General features: G+C 40.9%; 1 protein-coding gene across 2 annotated transcripts; it reads right to left on the bottom strand.

Annotated features, from left to right (window-relative positions):
- Positions 1 to 26: 26 nt before the first annotated feature.
- On the bottom strand, positions 27 to 19,562 carry cpo (carboxypeptidase O). Of its 2 annotated transcripts, XM_086283092.1 has the most exons (9): positions 19,456 to 19,562; positions 12,438 to 12,477; positions 11,610 to 11,711; positions 11,425 to 11,529; positions 10,856 to 10,972; positions 10,476 to 10,569; positions 3,483 to 3,685; positions 854 to 938; positions 27 to 737 (listed from the first exon to the last, which is right to left on the bottom strand). In XM_086283092.1, the coding sequence occupies exons 1-9, from the start codon at positions 19,521 to 19,523 to the stop codon at positions 472 to 474; spliced, it is 1,080 nt and encodes a 359-aa protein (XP_086139218.1). In that variant the 5' UTR covers positions 19,524 to 19,562; the 3' UTR covers positions 27 to 471. The 2 variants fall into 2 exon arrangements, with proteins under 2 accessions (XP_086139218.1, XP_086139219.1); XM_086283093.1 differs by lacking the exon at positions 12,438 to 12,477 and having other exon boundaries at positions 19,456 to 19,552.
- Positions 19,563 to 21,339: the final 1,777 nt, after the last annotated feature.

The raw sequence follows: 21,339 nt of genomic DNA, 5'->3' as shown, positions 1-21,339 counted from the left end.
GAGTGAAGTTTTGTGAAAATCTCGTGAATGCAATAACTTGAGAAAAAGGCAAGGCAGGATTTTGAAATTCATACCAGAGGTGCAGCTACTGGAGGCTGAGGGGTTGCACTCGCCACTGCCAGTATTTTTATTTAAGGCATTCAAGTTTCTCAGTTTGTTAGCCTTGACAAACAAACAATGCAAGAAAAAAGTGCATTTTACACAATGTTTATGTCCTAATATTATTGGGGAGAATCACTTTCTTTAAACCTTGTGAAAAAGGACATTTGCTGAGGAGATGCTCTGTAAGTACTATTCTATTTATTATAAAAGAAAATTTGAGTACAAGAATTCTACATTAACTGTTCTTTTTCTTTCCAGCAAATACTGAACCTTTAAAGCTTATCCTGTTTCTAAATCTGACTTTGAGGTGAAGAACTAAATATGAGTGCCTTATACAGCAGGATGGCTGAAATCAAACAGCTCTCCACCTCACATGAGGGTGGCTCCAGTGACACCCGCTGCTAACAGTATGGACCAAAGGGTCACAGCAGCGTTGGCTACAGCACCGCTAAAGGTCTTGTCGTGGGCATAGGTGATGATGTGCAGAGCCCCGCTGTAGGCCTCCTCACAGGTAGGCTGGATCTGGTCTTCAGGAAGCTCGAAGCTGTATGTCCCGTTATCTCTGAGCTCAAAGGTGAAGGTTAAGGGGATCCCCTGCATTCGAGCCCAGTCTCTGGATGAACCAGAGTTGGCGTCTGGAGAAAGAGTTTAGCAGTTACATTTCTGAACCACCTAAAAATCCTTCAAACATAATATTTAAAGATATGGGCAGTTTATTTTATTATAATTAGCAGCTGATTTGTAAACTCACATAGTACATCAGGCGAGGCTCCTACAGTGTAGTTCATCCCATGAACCTTCCAAATTGCTTCTGCTGCACCCTTTCCGACCATCATCTGAGGAATTAGAAAGGAATTTTTGCATACAGTCACTTAAACATGAGTCCACAGAATCTGGAGGTGTATGTTTTCATTAATAAAAGTTCAGAGGAAAGATATGAGATGCCACTAACTGTATAAGGCAATCAATACTGTTTTAAAAGTTATGGTGCTCCATGAGTATTTGTGACCTACTGTTCCCTTATCCTATTCTATATGTTTATCCTTTGATTCTGCTGGAGTAGCTTTGCATGATTTATGGTTCATCTTAATCCTTTTTGTACAGAAGTTAATGCTGGGTTTGGAAAGTGAAGATACCCAAGTATAGATATACTGAAATCAGACTAGTGTTAATAAAACTTCCAAATTAATTTGTACTGTAAGCTCCAGTAGATTTATTGGACAGGCTGTGATCAGTTCAGCTGTGTTGTTACTCCTCTTAAAATTTACTGTTCTTTGTGGACTTTGAGTTTTCATGCATCTATAATGGCTGCTTTCCAGCCTCTACTCAGTTAAAAGCAATTAAAAGTACTGAATCATCAACGCAAGTTAGAGAGCATTATTTTTCTTTATATTTTCTTTTGGTAACTAAGACTCAGTCGTGTAATTTTAATATCAGCTAGCTAAATAAAATCTAGCAAAGCCAGACATATAAAAATGTCTTTACATTATCTGGTATGGGATGGCTGAAATAACAAGTGTGCATGGGACATGGTGTCACATGGTTTATATTGTGATTGATTATTTTTCACCTGCAAATGTTCCACATCAAAATGGTCCTACTAGATTCATCTTAATCACAACAAACGATCTGCATCAGGAGTTTAAAAATTATATGTAATCTCAGAAAATACACTCTCCAAAACCAAAGTAAGTTTTGTACCTTTTAAGAGGTAATGCAGAATTTCACTGCTGTACTTATTTGTATTTTACAGAGATCTTTCCTAAAGCTCTGTTGACAATTTTGTACCACAAAGTAAAGGTAAAACAATGAACTCTATCTTTTTTCTTCTTTTTTTTTAAAGTAGAAAATTGGTTACATGACAATGCATTAATTTATTTTGATACAGTTAAAAAAAAATATTATACATCATACTGTTGGAAACAGATTAGTGTTTATATTAGCTCATTCACAATATTACTGACCGCTAAAAGCTTTATCTAACCCATATCTAAAGTCAGCTTGACCTACATGTCTTTGGAGGGTGGGAGGAAGCTGGAACCAGTCACCAGGCACCGGGATGAGTGTGACAACACTAATGTCTGCCCCACTAGGCTGCCATTATACAAGACTGATATGAAATGAAACTTGTCAGAATGCTATATATATGTCTTTTATTTAACAGCAAAAACTTAAAACCTTGTAGCTGTTCTATATATCTGCGATTCACTGATGGGTGAAGTGAATAGCAGTGATTATCTCTTCATCATGGCACCTGTTTGTGGGTACAATGTATTAGGGATCAAGTAAACAATTTGTTCTCAGAATTGAAGTGTTAGAAGCAGAAAAGTGGGCAAGCTTAAGTGAGTAATTGAGTAACTGGCCACACAACTGGGTAATCTTAAAACTACAGCTCTTGTGAGGTGTTCCTGGTCTGCGGTGGTCAGTATCTATCAAAAGTTGTCCAAGAAGAAAACATTGGTGAAACAGCAACAGGGTCATCGGTGGCCAAGTCTCACTGAAGCATGTGGCTTCAGGCTGGCCTGTTTGGTCTGCTCCCACAGACAAGCTACTGTAGCTCAAATTGTTAGACAAATGTAATGCTGATTCTGATAGAAAGGTGTCAGAATACCCGGTTCATCACAGTTTCTTTTGTATGGGGCGGCATAACTGTAGACCAGTCATGTTGCACCAGGATGCAGAGGCAGACAGAGGCAGTGTGATGCAATTTCCTGCTGGGAAACCTTGGGTTCTACCACATGGATGGAAGGACTGACAGTACTATCTACCTACCTACCTAAGTATTGTTGCAGGCCGTGTACACCCTTTCATTTTATGGTTACAGTATTCCGTGGTGGCTCTGGCCTCTTTCAGGAAGAACAATGGAAAACTGGTTCAGGAATTACTTGAGGAACACAACAATGAGTTTGAGGTTTGGGCTCTGCCTCCAAATTCCCAAGATCTCAATCCAATCAAGCATCTGTGGGATGAGCTTGACAAACAAGTCCAATTCTTGAAGGCCCCACTTTGGAACTTACAGGACTTAAAAGATCTCATGCATCTTGTTGTCAATCTGGGAACTACTTTGGGAAAGATGAGAGTCTTTATCAGTGATTTATTTTGAGTGTTTTGGATTCCTAACAAGATTAGAAGAATTGAATCCCTAAACGACCAACCAAAGTTTGGTATTTTGGCTCCAGATTTTTGACCCAATACCTCATCTGCACTGTTCTTTCTTGGCACATGAGGATGAATTTAATGTCCTAGTGCATTTACCCATTTCCTTACTTGCTATCCTCTTTATTAATGTAAATGCACACAGATATAACCATTGTCAAGCTATAAAGAGTGTCTCAGAAAAGTGTAAAAAAATGCATCACTATATTTGTTGATATAAATACCAGCTCATTATAATTGGGGGCAGTGTAGTTGGGGTGTCCATAGGGAACCAGGATCAGCTGGCCGTAGGAGTGGATGGTGAGGAAACACAGGAAGATGTCCTTTTGGCTTCCTACAAAGTCAGTTACAGCCTTGGCCTCAGGCTCAGATGTTGGTTTGGTTCCAGGGTAGGTGTTTGAGCAACAGTCAAATGATACCCCAACGGCTGTGCAGGCAAAGAAGGAGAATATGAATTGCATATAATATTAACATGATTATTTTCACATTCTATTAACACAAGTTTACCTTTTGAAGTAGTAGTAACCCCTGGACTGAAGAATTAGGATACAAATTACAGTTCCTCTTTAGGCTGCTTCCCAAAGTGAGTCAAACCTCATAGACTCCTGTTTTAATTGTTTTTTTGTTTTTTTTTATAGACAAGTAGTTAAACAGTGTCTCACCGTTGCTAATTCAAGTCACTGAACTGCATATCGCTATTGTTTTTGCTGTTTGTTGCTGTTGCGATATTTGCAATGGAATTATCTAACAGGTAATGTAGCCTGGTACGTGGATGAGCGGTGATTAAAGTTCTGGTATTTTATCAGTTTTGTTGCTTAGTAATAATTGACAGATATGTGTGTCTATACTTAATGGAGCTTGCTAACAAAGCCAATAGCTTTAGCAGATAACTTTGCACTCTACCCTCATCTTCAAATACTTGTGACTCTAAAAAAAACAAAATGGAAGTGACCAAATGCTGAGGCTTCAAAATGGAGTCCAAAGTCTCTAGGTGATGTCATGATATACACTTTGACCTTTGGAGCATATATCTATAACTTATAAACGTTTTTTGGCTACTTGGTTCAAACATCAAACAAAATATGAGTCTGTTAACATTGTTTCCTATTCACGGATGAGGTTTAATGGTTTTTGTATAGCGTGATAAGCTAAAGCTACATTAGCATTAGCATCTTGATTTTGGCAAATTGGAGGAAGCAAAGTTTAGTGTTTTCTTTGCTTTCATCTTTACTTTTAGCATGTCTTTCTCCACTAAGCAACACTGAACTTCAATACTAGCATGTATGTAGATACAGTCACTGTAAAAAGGAAGTTGTCATGATCCTGGGTTTTGTACCCTCTTCAACAAGATGGCGCCGAGTATGGCAGCCTCGTCGCGAGCTCCCCCAAGCAACAGCTTTTTTCTGTGTTTAATTTTACTTTTCCTTCATTTTTTCGCGAGTAGCACATGTCTCCTTGTGTACGACCGACAAACCTTACTGGACATAAAATACGGTCTTTCTTATAACTTTCCGGAGTTCAAGTTTTGCAACACGGACGCTCCATTTGCAGACCCCCCATTCATCTCACCTGAGACGCCTTTGTTCTCTGGCCCTGGAGGCCGCAAACGCCGACGCAGAGGGAGAAGATCTGGCGTTCTGGTTCGACTGAGACGGCGCACTAACAGACCACCGTTACCCAGTTTATTACTGGCTAATGTGCAGTCTCTGGAGAACAAGCTGTGCGAGCTTCGGGCACGGATCTCATTCCAGCGAGAGATGCGGGACTGCTGCGTGATCTGCCTCACAGAAACCTGGCTATCGGACAAGGTACCGGACTCCGCAACACAACTACCTGGGTTTTCTGTGCATCGCGCGGACAGGTCACAGGATCTTACTGGGAAAAGCAGAGGCGGTGGTGTATGTTTCATGATCAACAACAGCTGGTGTGATTATGCGAACGTGCACCCGGTCAAATCCTTCTGCTCACCGGACCTGGAGTACCTGATGGTTAAGTGCCGGCCATTCTGGCTACCGAGGGAATTTACAGCAGTGATTATTATGGCTGTTTACATTCCCCCACAAGCCGACACTGACCGAGCACTCAGGGAACTGTATAGCGCGATCAGCAGCGAGGAAACCGCACACCCAGAGGCAGTGTTTATCACGACCGGGGACTTTAATAAGGGAAACCTGAAGAAAGTCTCACCCAAACTCCACCAACACATCCACTTCAACACTCGTGGAGACTGGCTACTTGACCACTGCTACACCTCTTTCCGGGATGCGTACAAAACCCTCCCCCGCGCCCCATTCGGCCAATCAGATCTCCGCTCCATCCTGCTCCTGCCCGCCTACAGGCAGAAGCTGAAACAGGAAGCTCCAACCAATCGGAGTCTGCGCTGCGGGACTGTTTTGATCACGCGGACTGGGAAATGTTTCACGTGGCTGCTAGGGACATTGATGAGTACACAGACTCAGTCTGCGGATTTATCAGGAAATGCGTGGAAGATGTCGTCCCATCCAGAACAGTCAAATCCTTCCCAAATCAAAAACCCTGGATTAACGGAGATGTTCGCGCGGCACTGGCGGCACGGAACACCGCCTTTGCCTCCGCGAACACATCGGACTACAAACACGCACATTACCAACTCCGGAAGACGATCAAAGCAGCCAAACGTGAGTACAGGGACAGGGTGGAGCAACAGTTTGACAACCCTCGGAGTATGTGGCAGGGACTAAACACGATCGCAGACTTTAGAGGGAAAACCAGCACACCGCAGACCACGGCCTCTCTGTGTGAGGATCTAAATGTATTCTACGCTAGATTCGACACAGCGAACACCATGAGACCGGACAGTGTGCGCACCGCGGATGACGTCAGTGCGCACACTGTGTCTGAGGAGGATGTGCGGAAGTGCTTCAGGAAGGGGAACGCACGCAAAGCTACTGGTCCGGACGGGATTCCCGGCCGCGTCCTCAAGTCATGCGCGGCTCAGCTGGCTGGAGTGTTCACACACATCTTCAACCTTTCCCTCTCTCTGTCTGTAGTCCCAGCCTGCTTCAAAATGGCCACCATCGTCCCTGTACCCAAATCCTCCACCATCTCCTCATTGAACGACTGGCGACCTGTAGCCCTGACCCCCATCGTGAGCAAATGCTTCGAGAAGCTGGTCAGGGACTTCATCCGCTCTGCACTACCCGACTCACTGGACCCTCTACAGTTCGCATACCGCCACAACAGGTCCACTGATGATGCCATAGCCCTGACACTACATACTGCCCTGTCACACCTGGAGAAGAGAGACACGTATGTGAGAATGCTGTTTGTAGATTACAGCTCAGCATTCAATACCATCGTTCCCTCGAAGCTGGACAGGAAACTGCAGGATCTAGGACTGAGCAGCTCCCTCTGCAGCTGGATCCTTAGCTTCCTGTCTGACAGACGCCAAGTGGTCAGACTGGGCAGCATCATCCCCCATCACACTGAACACTGGTGCTCCACAGGGGTGTGTACTGAGCCCTCTCCTGTACTCACTCTACACCTACGACTGCACAGCCACTAACAACTCCAACATCATTGTGAAGTTTGCGGACGACACTACAGTGGTGGGTCTTATCACCAACGGTGATGAGACGGCCTACAGGGAGGAGGTCAGCGCCCTGACCCACTGGTGTCAAGACAACCATCTCACCCTCAACGTCGCAAAGACAAAGGAGTTGATAGTGGACTTCCGGAGGTGCAGAGAAGTACACACCCCCATCACCATCAACGGCGCTGCTGTGGAGAGAGTGAGCAGCTTCCGGTTCCTTGGTGTACATCTGGCTGAGGATCTTACGTGGTCAGTACACACAAACAAAACAGTGAAGAAGGCGCAGCAGCGCCTCTTCTTTCTCAGGAGACTGAAAAGATTCGGCATGAGCCCCCGCATCCTCAGGACCTTCTATCACTGTGCCATTGAGAGCATCCTCACTGGATGCATCACCACCTGGTATGGCAACAGCACCGCCTACAACTGCAAAGCTCTCCAGCGAGTAGTGCGGTGCTCTGAACGGATAATTGGAGGTGAGCTTCCCTCCCTCCAAGACATCTACAGGAAGCGGTGCCTGAGGAAAGCGGGGAGGATCATCAAGGACTCCAGTCACCCCAGCCATAAACTGTTCAGACTACTTCCATCAGGAAGGAGGTTCTGCAGCATCCGGTCCCGTACCAGCAGACTGACAGACAGCTTCTTCCACCAGGCCATCAGACTGCTGAACACGTCATAGACACCTCAGCTTCACTACTGGAACTTTAACATTATGCACTCCATACTGTACAGTAATGCCACTGTTTTGCACATGTCTCAACTCTGTATATTTTTATATATTTTATTTATTGTTTACTCTATTTAACTTGTAAAATATGTGTACGTACACACACACACACACACACACACACACACACACACACACACACACACACACACACACACACACACAGAGAAAAATATTTAGTATTATTTAGTATACACATCCAGGAATGCATATACTATTATATATTGTACATATATTTATTAGTTTCAGATGTAGCCATTCTTGTATTTTGCTTGTTTACATTCTTGTATTTTGCACAACTCTGTTGCTTGTGAAGCTCGCACACAAGAATTTCACTCACATGTGCTGTACCAATGTACCTGCACATGTGATGTGACAATAAAAGTGATTTGATTTGATTTGATACCCAGCGTTTTCTGTTTGATTTTTCCCATTTGACTTTGTTGTAGTGTTCAGTTCAAATATTACCTTAGGCTTAGGTTTTCATTACCTTAGGTTTTCATTCTGATTTTGTATTGAGCCCTCCTATGTTCCCCAGGCCTAGCTTGTGTTTCTGATATGTCTGTGTTTAGTCAGTTTTGTCTTCGTGTTTTACTTTGGCCTGCTAAATTCCTGTGTTTTAATCTTAGTGTTAGTTTCCTGTTTTATTTTGATAGTCTCTTATCCTTCAGGTTTTGTGTTCCCCCTTGCTCTTTAATTGATTCTGTTCACCTGTGCCTTGTTTTCCCCAGCTTTGTCTCTTTCCCTGATAAACCTCATGTCTATTTAAGTCCTCAGTTTCCCTTTGATCTTTGCCATGTCATCATTCCTGTTGTCAGTTTAAGTCGTGTGTCTTGTTGTTTTGTATTTTGTTTGCGAGCTGCAGCATTAAAGCTGTTTGAGTTCAATTAAGCCTGACTGCCAAGTCCTACATTTTGGGTCCTCTCGCTGCCTGCGACACACCCTCGCTTGACAGAAGTAGTCTTTTTTTTAAGGTTTTCTAACTTTTGCATATCAAAGTATAATAAAATACATATAATCTGGTACTTAGCAGGTCTTCAAACTAGATAGATACTCCCTTAGATGAACAACGATGCATGACATTTTACATTGTTTCATTATTTATTTTATAAAACGTAAGCCAAAATGCAGATGCGGAGTTTTTAAAAATTTTAGAACACCCTGCCTGGTAACATAAGAATTAAGAGAGTAAGTAGCAGCCAGGCCCTGCTAATCAGATTCACTACATTAATTGGTCATCAGCAAGTCTGAGCCCCTCTATAAAAGTTGCCAGTTTGCTGGTTTGGAGAACTCAGGTGTGTGTTACCACAATGCCAAGAACAAAAGACATCAGCAGTCTTCTTAGAGAAGTAATAGTTGCTGTCCATTAATTTGGGAGAGCTTATAATAGCATTTCCAGAGAGTTTGAAGCTCATCATTCCACACTGAGAGAGATTATTCACAAGTTAAAACATTCAAGACCGTTGCCAATCTTCCCAGGACATCCCAGCCAATTCATTACAAAATGGGAGGTGATGATTTGGGCTTCTTTGGCAGCCACAGGACCTGGGAACCTGGCAGTCACTGAGTCAGCTTTGTTCATCTGACATGTAATAACTTAGAACTTTACCATGACTCCTGTGTTGTGACAGTGTTGTCTGATTAATGAAATGTGTGCACTTCATTGTCATGTATATAGGGAATAAGAGTAATGCACACTTAAAGATGTGTGTTTAAGTCTGTGAAGGTTCTCAGTCATCCAGGTCATCGTAGTCTAAAGAGCTTGGAAAGAAAAGCATCTGGACTTCTTTGGTAAATGGTCTGCATTTGTATAGCGCTTTTCTTGTCCCTAAGGACCCCAAAGCGCTTCACACTACATTCAGTCATCCACCCATTCACACACTGGTGATGGCAGCTACATTGTAGCCACAGCTGCCCTGGGGCGCACTGACAGAGGCGAGGCTGCCGGACACTGGCGCCACCGGGCCCTCTGACCACCACCAGTAGGCAGGTCAAAATCAGCCAAGGTTTTGGGTGGAACCGCTGTGAAACCTAGCCCCACCTTATCATAAATTCCTGAGGTCAAAAGGCCCAGGATGTGAGTGGGCATTAACATTGGCATCCTCAAAGAAGAGGACCTTTCGAGGAAGCCGATGTTCACATTTTGGACAGAGAAGACAGACGGTTTGAAAGAGGAGTAAAAGAAGCCATTTATATGCACTGTGAACGACCATCTTTGAACAGAGGAGGTGGTTTACGACACCAACTGTCTGCCATCTATAATCCAGATTTGTGATCCCTTCCCAGATGGTTTAATGCCCACTCACACCCTGGGCCTTTTCACCTCAGGAAATCACATGATAGGACACCTGAAACCTTGGCTGATTGTGACCTACACCCGTTTTCACACCTTCACTCATGTGATTAGGTAGAGGATCAATAGGGGGTCCATGACCCTCTTGGGGACACTCCCATAGGGCTTAAATCTGGGACTCTCCACCAGTTGCTCTTAGAACTGAAGAAGCTTCTCGGATGAGAGGTGAAATGTCTTCAAGCAGCTTAAAGAAGTCCAGACGCTTTTCTTTCTAAGCTCCTTAGACTACGATGTGTATTTAAGTTATCTCAGGCAGTCTGTCTTTCATTTTTGATGTTTATGTAGTGTCTGAGTTTAGCTAGGAACCAGTTCTTTTGAGAAGACACTGATGAATCTTAGAATTGTACATAAAACTGTGATGCATATGGTTTAAGCACAGATTGGTGGAAAAGAGTTTCATTAATAAAACCAGTGAGTCACAGAAATAAGGTAAAAGATGCCAAAAGTTCTCCAAAGACCTGAGGAGAGTTTCATGCTTGGCCATAATTTCAGAAACAGCAACAAAAAAATAAATAAAAAGGAAAGACTGCAACGATCAGCTTTCACTGAAGAACAGCTACATCACTCACTTCCCCAGTTGGCATCAAAGTTGCGGTTGAGATCGGTGCCATAGCAGCTGCAGTCCTCAGGACCTGGTGACCTGTTCTTCCTCCACAGTCGAGTCTGAGTGGAGCAAAATGTTCAGTCAGTCATAAATAGAATGGCAGCACAACATTTTTGTAGATATTAAATGCTTCCTGTGATTGATGCTGTTCATTATTATTCCATGTGTCTTACTGTAAAACATTCAATTATTTTGTACTTGAAGGTTTTTGAGCAATAATCATCCTATTATATCCTGTTCATCTGTGGTTTGAGATCCTGAGTGCACAACCCTAGAAATGTAATTGGATAAATATCTATCTATTTAATATTTAATTTAATATATCTATCAAATACGAGGACTGACTGTCTTATTTTCCCACGTGTAGATGTAGCCGTCTATATTGAGCACTGGAGTGACGTAGAAGTCCACGTTCTTCATCATCTCTTCCATTTTGGCATCTGTTTTGTATGTCTGCAGAATCTGTTTGGAACAGACGAACACACATCAGGGGCAGGCTGACACACTGGAGGACATTTAGTTATTAAATTAGATTCATTTTGTCAGACAGGATGTTTTCTCCTCACAACAGAAAACAATCAGGACAACAAATTAGAAGATTTGCTGTAAATCTTAATTTTATTTATATATTTATTGCCTTTTAACATCAATCACACTCAGGTCAGGTCACTGGCAATCAAACTAGGGGTAGGGTTAGGTTAATCTCCACCCTTTTTAATAGAATTTATGCGTGTTCTGGAAAATTCAAACTTAAAATAGTTAAAAAGAAATACTACAATACCAAATACGTTATTTAAAATGAAATGTTCTTGTTTCTAGAATAAAAGTGGCTAACAAAATCCCCTAGCATTAACTTTACCCCTAGAAGGGTCCTATGAGTCCTGGTGGAGGTATATTGACAGCAGCTCTCTTACCTCTCTAACAAAGTACTGGCAGAAGGCTGGAGCGATCCATTCTCTGGCATGTATTCCACAGTCCATCCAGATAGCTTTCTTTTCCTTTCCAGTATTCAGGCCAATCTGGAGAACAAATATCAAACATCCGTGTGCATCAGTATCCGTTTGGCATATGACAGCTTGTGATCTGAAACTTTGTTTACCTTGAGCAAGCTAATATCCCTGCTTTCATAGGTCTTTCCATATTTCACCACGGTTACAACATCAGGGTGATCCTTTACCATCTGTTCCATCCAGCTAGTGATCTGTAAAATGGAGTACCAACATATACTGCAGTCTTACAAACGTTTGACTGGTTAGCTGTCTTTCTCTAATATCCACACACGCACAAACATGTATCAAACCCCTCATTTCTTGATAATTTGCTTCCAGACTTAGGGTCTTTAGCAATAGTTCTGCAGATTTTCTGGATATCCTTCAAAGTTTTTCTTCGGTAACTTGCTTCTTTTTCACCCGTTTTCAGTCCAGTTCTTGTATCTGGCCATTTCAAGAAGAGTATTGTTTTTTTTGTGTGTGTGTGCATTAAACAACTGTTAAATCACCATGAACTTATGGAAATATGAAGTTAAAAAAGTCACATATCTAAAGGGATAAACCGGTGTTGCATCGCTATAATAGACAACTTAGCAAAGAAAGTGCCTTTGGCCAACTGTTGTGATTTGGTGCTATAGAAATAAAACTGAATTCAACCAAAATTGGTCTTATGGAGTGATGAGGTTGATTTGGTTCAAATCGGGATCAATCTGTACGGAGGAGTCAGGGGCGAGGTGCAAAATTATCACATTTCCATAAATGTTGCATATTCCAGTAAATTATTGCATCTGTTTCCTGTTTTTCTTGGAAAACATTAACAAAATGAGGGCTAGCTCAAGACTTTTGTACAGTGCTGTATAAACAGCATATTTTAGAAAATGTGTGTGTGTGTGCATGTGTGTGAGAGAGATGTGACATCTGAGTTATGTGTGTCTCACCTCTGACATGGGGTGGTATTTATAGTAGTCATACTGGGCTCTGTTGCACAAAAAATACACGAAAATCTTGAGAAGCAGTTGACGTTAATCATACCTCAATAATAGTATGCTCTTTTATCTGGGTTGTAGTTAATAGTTTTTAAAATTACAAGCCTGCAATAATCAATTTTTAACTGCTTCAAAGGCAGTCTATCCAGCTGTTGGTCAGTACAAGCTAAAAAGCCAGCATCGGTGATGGTACAAGGGTCCATTGTCAAATTTTTCACAAAACCACATTCTGCACAAATTACAGCAACATAGGTGTTTAGTAAAGGAATCTGTTCAACCATGTTTGACACATTATGAAATAAAAAATTAGAGAAAAGGTGCCATGAACTACTGAGCAGCTGAAGTGCTATAATAGGAAAATGCTTTGCTCTAGAGCCTGGGTCTCAAACTTAAATGAGCTGTGGGCCACTGCCGGCGCTGACGTCTCATGTGAGGGCGACTTAAGTGTTCAAGTAGTACAAAAAAGAAAAAACTTATTTTTTTTTTTTTTTTTTTTTTTTAAACGTATGTTTATTTGTTTTTTCAACAGTATCAACACCAACATAAAATGAACGTATGGCAGTCATTAAAATAATAATAATAATAATAACAACACTAATAATAATAATAATAATAATAATAATAATAATAGTAATAACGATAATTGAAGTGTTAATCCTAAAGGGTTCCAAATAAATGCATAGTTAAAAAAATTAAATTAAACCATACAAATAAATACAATTAAAAAAAAATAAATAAATAAAAATAAAAATAAAAAAATAAATCATAATATAGGTTACATAGTATATTCCCAACAGCAAGTCAGACATTATTCATTATCTAGTTGTCTTATTCACTCACCGCCCCCCCCCCACATCCCCACTCCTCAGTAGATCCAAAAATATCTTCCAGATGTTGTAAAATTCAGAAGCCTTCTTTCTAACAATATAGGTCAGTTTCTCAAGAGCTAAACTCGATGTTAAATTATTTAACCAGTGGTTAAAAGAGGGGCAACCAACATTCTTCCAGCATAAGGCGATACAGCGTTTGGCCTGTAGCAAACAAAGATCGACCATTATTCTTTCCTCACAAGACAGAGTACAGTCATCTGGATACAAGCCTAAAATGCATAACTTAGGGCAAAGCGGTACAGGAGAAGTTGTGATCTGAGAGATATATTGTAACACAGAGCTCCAAAATTTTTGGATCTCTTCACATTTCCATAGGCAGTGATAAAGTGTACCCTGATGCCTATTACACTTATAGCATAGATCAATTATATTAGGATCAAATTTATTTAATTGTACAGGGGATATGTATGTTCGCATTATCCAATTAAATTGTATCATTCTCAAACGAGTGTTAATGGTCTGAGTGTGTGTTTTTGAACATATTTTACCCCATTCAGTATATGAAATATCTTCTTGTAAGTCACTAATCCACTCCCGTCTTTTACTATCAGAGTTATCCTTATGGTGTTCAACTAACAGGTTATAAAACTGGGACACCAGTCTTTTACCAAAACAGTTTTTTGTAACATGAGTTTCTAGGATGGAGAGTGGGGGTTGGTGCACTGAATTGTTTAAGTGTGCCAGAATAAAACTTCTAAGTTGCAGATACTTAAAAAAGTGTTTCTGCGGTAAATCAAACTTTGCCCTTAATTCACTGAAAGACATTAGAGAATATTCCTCATATACGTCCTGTAGTTTCGCAATGCCCTTGTTCAGCCAAGCTTTAAAGCCCATGTCATTCTTAGCCGGGGCAAAGAGTTCATTACCCCAAATTGGGGAGAAACAGGACAACCCAGAAGAGTCATTCAACATTTTTTGTACTTCATGCCAAACAACAACAGTGTTTTTTACAAAGGGATTAGTAGTAATTTTCTTTAAAGTTTTAAAGGGTGCTGAGTATAAATAGCTATTTAACGACAGACCCTTTGAGGACATTCTTTCAGTTGCTAACCAGGGAAGGGAAATATCGTTCGAAAACCAAAACATAGTGGTCCTCAGCTGAGCAGCCCAATAGTACCATTTTAAATTTGGAAACTGTAGTCCTCCCCTATCATATGGTAAATACAAGAGGGAGAGTCTGAGTCTTGGCTTCCTATTGTTCCAGATGAAATTAGAAAGAAGCTTTCTGGTCTTGGAAAAAAAAGAAGGAGGAGGGGCCAGCGGAATTGACTGAAAGATATATAGGAATTTAGGTAATATAGTCATCTTTACTATGTTTATTCTTCCCAGTAGAGAAAGAGGCAACGATATTAATCTAGTGATCTCATCCGACAACCCTACCACCAGGGGCTCATAATTGGCTGAACTAAGATTGCTTATCGTTGGGGTTACTCTGATGCCTAAATATTTAAATCCCTCTGCGGCATTCACAAATGGGTGGGATACAACTGGTTTCAACCTCTCGTTCATATTTAAAAACATAATGGATGATTTTTCTTCGTTCACTTTGAACCCAGAGAAACTGCTAAATTGATCGAATAGCTTCAGGAGAGATGGTATTGATTCTGCAAGGTGTGATAGAAACACAACAGTATCGTCAGCGTACATTGCAATTTTGTGTAGCACCTCCCCGATTTTAATACCATGGATCGAGGGATGTGATCTAATTGCTATCGCTAAAGGTTCCATGGCTAGTACAAAAAGCAGAGGTGAAATCGGAGACCCTTGCCTGGTGCCTCGAGATAGCTCAAAAGGACTAGAGATGAGATTATTGGTAGATACCATTGCAACCGAATCAGCAAGTAAAATTTCAATCCATCGGCGGAAGTGATCACCAAATCCAAAACGCTTAAGCACCTCAATTAGATAGGGCCATTCAACTCGATCGAACGCCTTCTCCGCGTCGAGTGATAGTATTGCAGTATCAGGTAACTCTTCACATTCGTGGATTATATTGAGAACTCTCCTCACATTGTGGAACCCCTGGCGATTTTGAACGAAACCATTTTGATCTCCGTGTATAATGGCTGGAAGAGCCCTCTCCAGCCTCATAGCCAAAGCCTTAGCTATGATTTTGGAGTCAGAATTTAACAGCGATATGGGTCTGTAAGAACCCCTTTCGGCTGGCGCTTTGCTCGGTTTTAGAATGAGAGTGATCAGGGCACTACGAAATGTAGCAGGGAGGCGACCTGTTTCATAGGATTCCAAATAAACATCTAATAATGGGGGAATTAATTTTGCTTTAAATAGCTTGTAAATATCTATCGGAAGCCCATCAGGACCCGAAGCCTTACCACCTCTCATGTTCGTAATTGCATCAGAAACGTCATTGAAATTTATTTCTCTCTCCAATTCATTTTTCACATCCTCAGAAATACAGGGAAAGATCAATCTATCCAAGAAAGCATTTTGGCTTACCAGGTCCAGTGGGCTGTCAGATTTATATAGGGTTTTATAATACGAGACAAAGGTGTTATTAATTTCTGTGGGATCTGTAGATAATTCCCCTTGATCGTTCCTAATTATATTAATGGCTCTGTCAGATTCAAGTTTCTTTATCTGCCAAGCTAGTAGTCTACCCGGCTTTTCACCCTGATCATAAAACGTCTGTTTCAATCTTATTAAACCATCTTCAGCTTTAAGCATAGACAGCTCCTCGTATTTAGCTTTAAGAGTCAATAACTCCTGTTTTTTCTGTGTTGAATCATCTATGTTAACTTCTCTCTCTAATTCTCTAATTTTGTTGTCTAATTCGTTCATTGTCTGTTTGAATTTGTTAAATTTAGAACTGGTGAAACTTATCATTTGTCCTCTAATATATGCCTTAAAAGCTTCCCACCTAACGGCTGCAGTTGTTTGAATTGTATTAATTGAGAAGTAGAGATCAATGTGTTCTCCTACAAATTTCATAAAGTCAGAATCATGTATCCATTTAGGGTGCAAGCGCCACTTGTTTGAGCGGCTATTCACTTGTTCTACCTCATAAAATAGTGAGGTTGGGGCATGATCTGACAACACAATGCTGTCATATATACACTTAGTTATATTGGGTAGCAAAGATGAGGAAATTAAAAAATAATCTATTCGGGAGTGGGATTTAAATACTGCTGAATAGCATGAGAATTCCCTTTTATTGGGGTTTTGAATTCTCCATGGATCACAGAGGTTCAGATCTTTCAAATATTGTTGTATTTTTTTTCTTGTTTGAGAGTGTGAAGTGTCTATCCCTGATGAGCGGTCAAGCTTCGGGTCCAGAGTACAATTTAAGTCACCTGCCAATATTATCCTACCAGGAAGGGTAGCTATCAATAGAAATAAATTCTCAAAAAATGAAGGGTTATCATCATTAGGGCCATAAACATTAACTAAATTGAAATTCTCTTTCAAGAGAGTTCCTTGAACCACCAAAAATCTGCCAGCTTTATCATAAACAGTATTATTTACTTGGAAAGGCACTGAATTATGAATTAACACCATAACCCCCCTCGCGTGCGAAGGGCAACAGGATGCTAGCACTTTGCCTGGCCATCTCCTACGTACTTTCACCAGATCCTCTCTGAGTAAGTGGGTCTCTTGGATAAACGCTATTGATGACTCAAGTTGTTTAAGCCTGGTAATAACCTGTTTTAGTTTAACCACTTTTACCATTCCTCTCACATTCCAAGAAGTAAATTTAAAAGTCTTATATGAAGTCATCTATTCTTATTAATACAACAGATTGTGCAACATAGTATCTTCATTTGGTTGTTGGTAAACCTTTCAGTATCTCTAACTGTTGTGGTGGGAGTAAACCAGTAAAAAGCAACACGCTGTGAAAGATACAAAAACACAAAGAAATAACACAAAATCTGCCATAAATGAACCCCCTTAGCTGTCAACCTGAACCGGACAGCCCCTCGCCCTACCCCGCCCTCCCCCTGACCTTGGGGTGCAGTTAAGTGCACACGCTGATCCAATGTAAACAAGGGAGCAGCTAGACCAAACCGAGCTGACATGGTCAAACAAAACCAAACCACCTGGACAATTGCGTCTCCTGACGAAAATGTATATCCTACATGAACAAGTATGTATACAATGATCATTACAAACTTTCTTGTAGCATAACTCTCATCCCGGAGAGCCGACTGTATGTCGAACAACCAGTACTCCAAGACACAAATGAAAGCCCAATCAACAAGTGGGCGTGGCTAGTTATCTATAAGGGATAAATAAAATGCCCAATACAACTGAGGAGAACGAAGGAACGGTAAACCAAAGTAAATACAAAAAAGAAAAATACTCTCTCCAAAAAATTCAACAGTAAGGCTGAGCGATATTGACCATTAAATCCAACAATTTCAAACTACAGTTGTTATGGGCAGATAGTGAAGGATTCGGCAGTCCCCATCAGATATTCTGCTAGTCCTCTGTATTCTGCAAACCTCGGATGAACTTTTCCGCATCTGCTGGGGTCTCAAAGACATGCGTATGTCCACCAGATGACACTCGTAGCTTCGCCGGGTAAATTAATCCGTAACGTACGTTCATCGCCCTGAGCTGCTGTTTCACCCGGTCGAAGCTCCTCCTCCGTCGGTGGAGATCTGTAGAAAGATCCGGGAAGAACATGACCTCTTGGCCCCCGCAGATAACTTTCCCTTTGGCCATAGCTGCCCGCATCACCCGAACCTTGTCTTGGAAGTTTAAAAACTTCACGATGAGGACTCTCGGTGAGGGTGGTCGGTTGGGTTGCGTCCGGCCGGGCAACCGGTGAGCTCTTTCGATGAGAGGTTGTCTCGGGAATGTTGCTGGTCCCAGCGCTTCGGGGAGCCACTTCTCTAGGAAAGCCACCGCGTCATGTCCTTCTATTTTCTCCGGCACATTAACTAGTCGTAGGTTGGAGCGACGAGAGCGATTTTCGAGGTCCTCGAGTTTGTTCGTGACGAGAGCCACTTGTTTAACTAGCGCATCTATCTTGCCTTTCTCTGAGTTAATGGCGTCCTCCACGCTGCTAATGCGCATCTCTGCCCCATCCATGCGCACCGAAAAGTCCTGCACGTCTCTTTTAACATCTTGGATCGCTGACAGGACCACATCAAGTTTTGTGGAAAAGTCATTTCTGATTCCGTCGAGTATTTGAATAACATCCATGTTATAGAAAAAACTTATTTTAACATTGCACTCAACAACAAACAAATCCTCCCTAACAAAAAAAGTAACTTCAAGGGCCAAACTGAATTATATTTCTTCATGTCAATATACGGGCCGCAAGTAGGGGTGACGTGGGCTGCAAGTTGCTCCCGGGACCCCTGCTCTATAGACTACAGCAGCCAGCCTCCTCCATATTATTACAGAGAAGAAGGATGAAGATGAGCATGTTTAAACTTAAAAAAAAATCTTGCTACCACCAAATGAAAAATTATTATATATTTAAAAGCACAATAAAGTTTCTTTCACTAGGCCATTGGATACTTTACAACCCTCCACGCCCTGCTCTCTGCTCAACTGTCTTACAATAGCCCATATTCAGCCCATAGCCCATATTGACCCCTGTCCCCAATTCAAAACCCTTTTGTATATAGTTAGAATATATGTGTATTTATAATAATAAAAAAATTACATCAAGACAACTTCCTTGTTTGTGTACACATAAATATACAAAATGATCTCAGTTTTAATATTTATTTGTCTTTAAGCTATTTTTAGTTAAACAGGTTGTAGCTGATGATGTGCAGATGTGTCGATGTGTAGATCATTTTTACTCTTTAAAAATTCTCAACACCATCTTAACGTCTTGAACGCTTCCCAGCCGTTAATCTTCAGTGTACCACTTTAAACAATGAAAGTCAGCAAATAGTGAAGAGTAGCAGAAATGAAGGAAGTAACAAAAGTGAAAGCTTTGTCCAACTTATACCAACATCACAAGGATTTGTATGCTAAGAATATTTTGAAGGTAATTATCTATTTAAAAAAACAACAACCCCTGATCAGATCTATTTAATGAACAAAACTCACCTCTCCACTGTTGCTGCTCCCACTGCTGAGAGCAGCAACACAAAACTCACCTCTCCACTGTTGCTGCTCCCACTGCTGAGAGCAGCAACACAAAACTCATTCCCACACAGTCAAGCATTGTCTCTTTGTGAAAGTAAAGTCCTTGTCTGTACTGGTCTGCTTTACTGATCCCAGGGAAGCCCAGTAAAGAGATACATTCTACTACTTGTTAATATTTGATCTGAAATGACTAAGTGAATTACTTTACAATGGAAAGTAATGTATCCGTCATCTATTTATATCATTAACTGCCCATGATCATGGCCATAAAATTCGGTGATTGTGCTGACATGTAAAGTCGCTCTCTTTTGTAAATGCAAACTTCTTACTTTTCATTCTTGACTGCTGCTATCAGCCTTATTATCTTGGCCAGTGTCATGTTTTGTCTGCATATTTTCTGCAAGAACTGACACATTTGTGGAAGTTATGTGGAAAAAATATAACACGATGGAACTGAATGAAATTCACCCCCCTGTAGAAGTAATAATGAGATGTAGAAAGAAATATCTAGGACATATACATGTATATAACTAGATGTCAACTGTCTGTCTTCCAAAGTTTATCTTCCTGCAGAGTCTTTTTAATCCTACAGAAAAAGAAACAGAGTGAGTTATCAGCTAGATTGCCCTCGAGTCCCTTTGTAGAGGCCGAATGAAGAATCAGGTCAGCATTCTTTCAGGTATAAAGTGGGATCACAGTGTTACACACACCTGGCAGGTGTCTCGTCTGTTATAATTCAGAAAACAAGTAAAACTAGTATCTGGTGTTTTATATATTTACCTTGTGTCTGTCTCTTTAAGAACAGGTTATAATGTGTCAGTCTGGCAGAGAGCTGCTTGAATGTCATTGTGTAATCAAGAAGTTTGAGAGTTAAGGTTTACTATACTGATGATAACAATCTGGAAACTGTAATGGCGCTACAAACTGATAAAAAAACAGAGCAAAGGTCTTCAGAAATAAATAAAACCACTTTTTTTTTTACATTAGTAATTCCTTTTGTGCATAATTTTATATTATTGTTAATAATAAATTAATTAAGCAACAAAACAACCTGAAGAGCCGGTTCGGAGCCGAAAGAGCCGGCTCTTTTTAGTGAGCCGAGCCGAAAGAGCCGGTTCTGTAAAAAGAGCTGGAAATCCACCGCATCGAGTTCACAGTTAGCAGCGCACTGGAAATGGCTTCTGTTCAACATTTCCAGTTTGAACCAGAGCAATCTGAGAAAAACGATGAAAATAGTCAATCAGTACTTAGTTTAGATGAAGATGAAAACAATCCGTCACACGATGACGCGAGAGTGAGGGAAAACTACTGGTGTCTATGCCGCTACTGCTTGTCAATGGCGACAGGTGTCGTGCCAAATTTTGAATCCCCGACAGAATTTGTTTCCCCTGCGTTGGGACTTTGGCACAACATCGGACGGGATTATTTAAATAAACCAATGACATTTTGACTGATCATTATTTATATCTTTCTGTAACTGTACAACACTGTACTGAGCCAAAACCTCCCAAATTTCAGGAGCGTTAAGTCTTTGAACAGGGGAACAAATTTGTGGCATGATCAGCCTGATATTATTTGTATCCCACTGTAACTTTACTGTATAAAGAGCTAATATCTCCCAAATTTCTGGAGTAGTTAGTCATTATAAGAAGTGTTTAAGAACTAAAAATCACGAACGTGGGATACTGATAGTCCATGATTTCGAAAGGCCAGTGTATGCTCCCGATGCAGGGGAAACAAATTCTGGCGGGGATACCTAGTTTGGCACGACGGCTTCAAAGTTTTGGTGCACTATGTTGCATGGAGAATCTGTAAAAATAACGATATCGTAATTTCACTGTATAATAAAACTTAGAATTCTAGTAATGTTTTTATCATGCAGTTATGTGATACCA

Source organism: Aulonocara sp. 'chitande type north' Nkhata Bay, linkage group LG23, assembly GCF_057382095.1.
Source record: "Aulonocara sp. 'chitande type north' Nkhata Bay isolate Kocher_YH1m ecotype deep benthic linkage group LG23, A_spYH_male_GT1.1, whole genome shotgun sequence".
NCBI lineage: Eukaryota > Metazoa > Chordata > Actinopteri > Cichliformes > Cichlidae > Aulonocara > Aulonocara sp. 'chitande type north' Nkhata Bay.
This window is presented reverse-complemented; position numbering and strand designations above follow the sequence as displayed.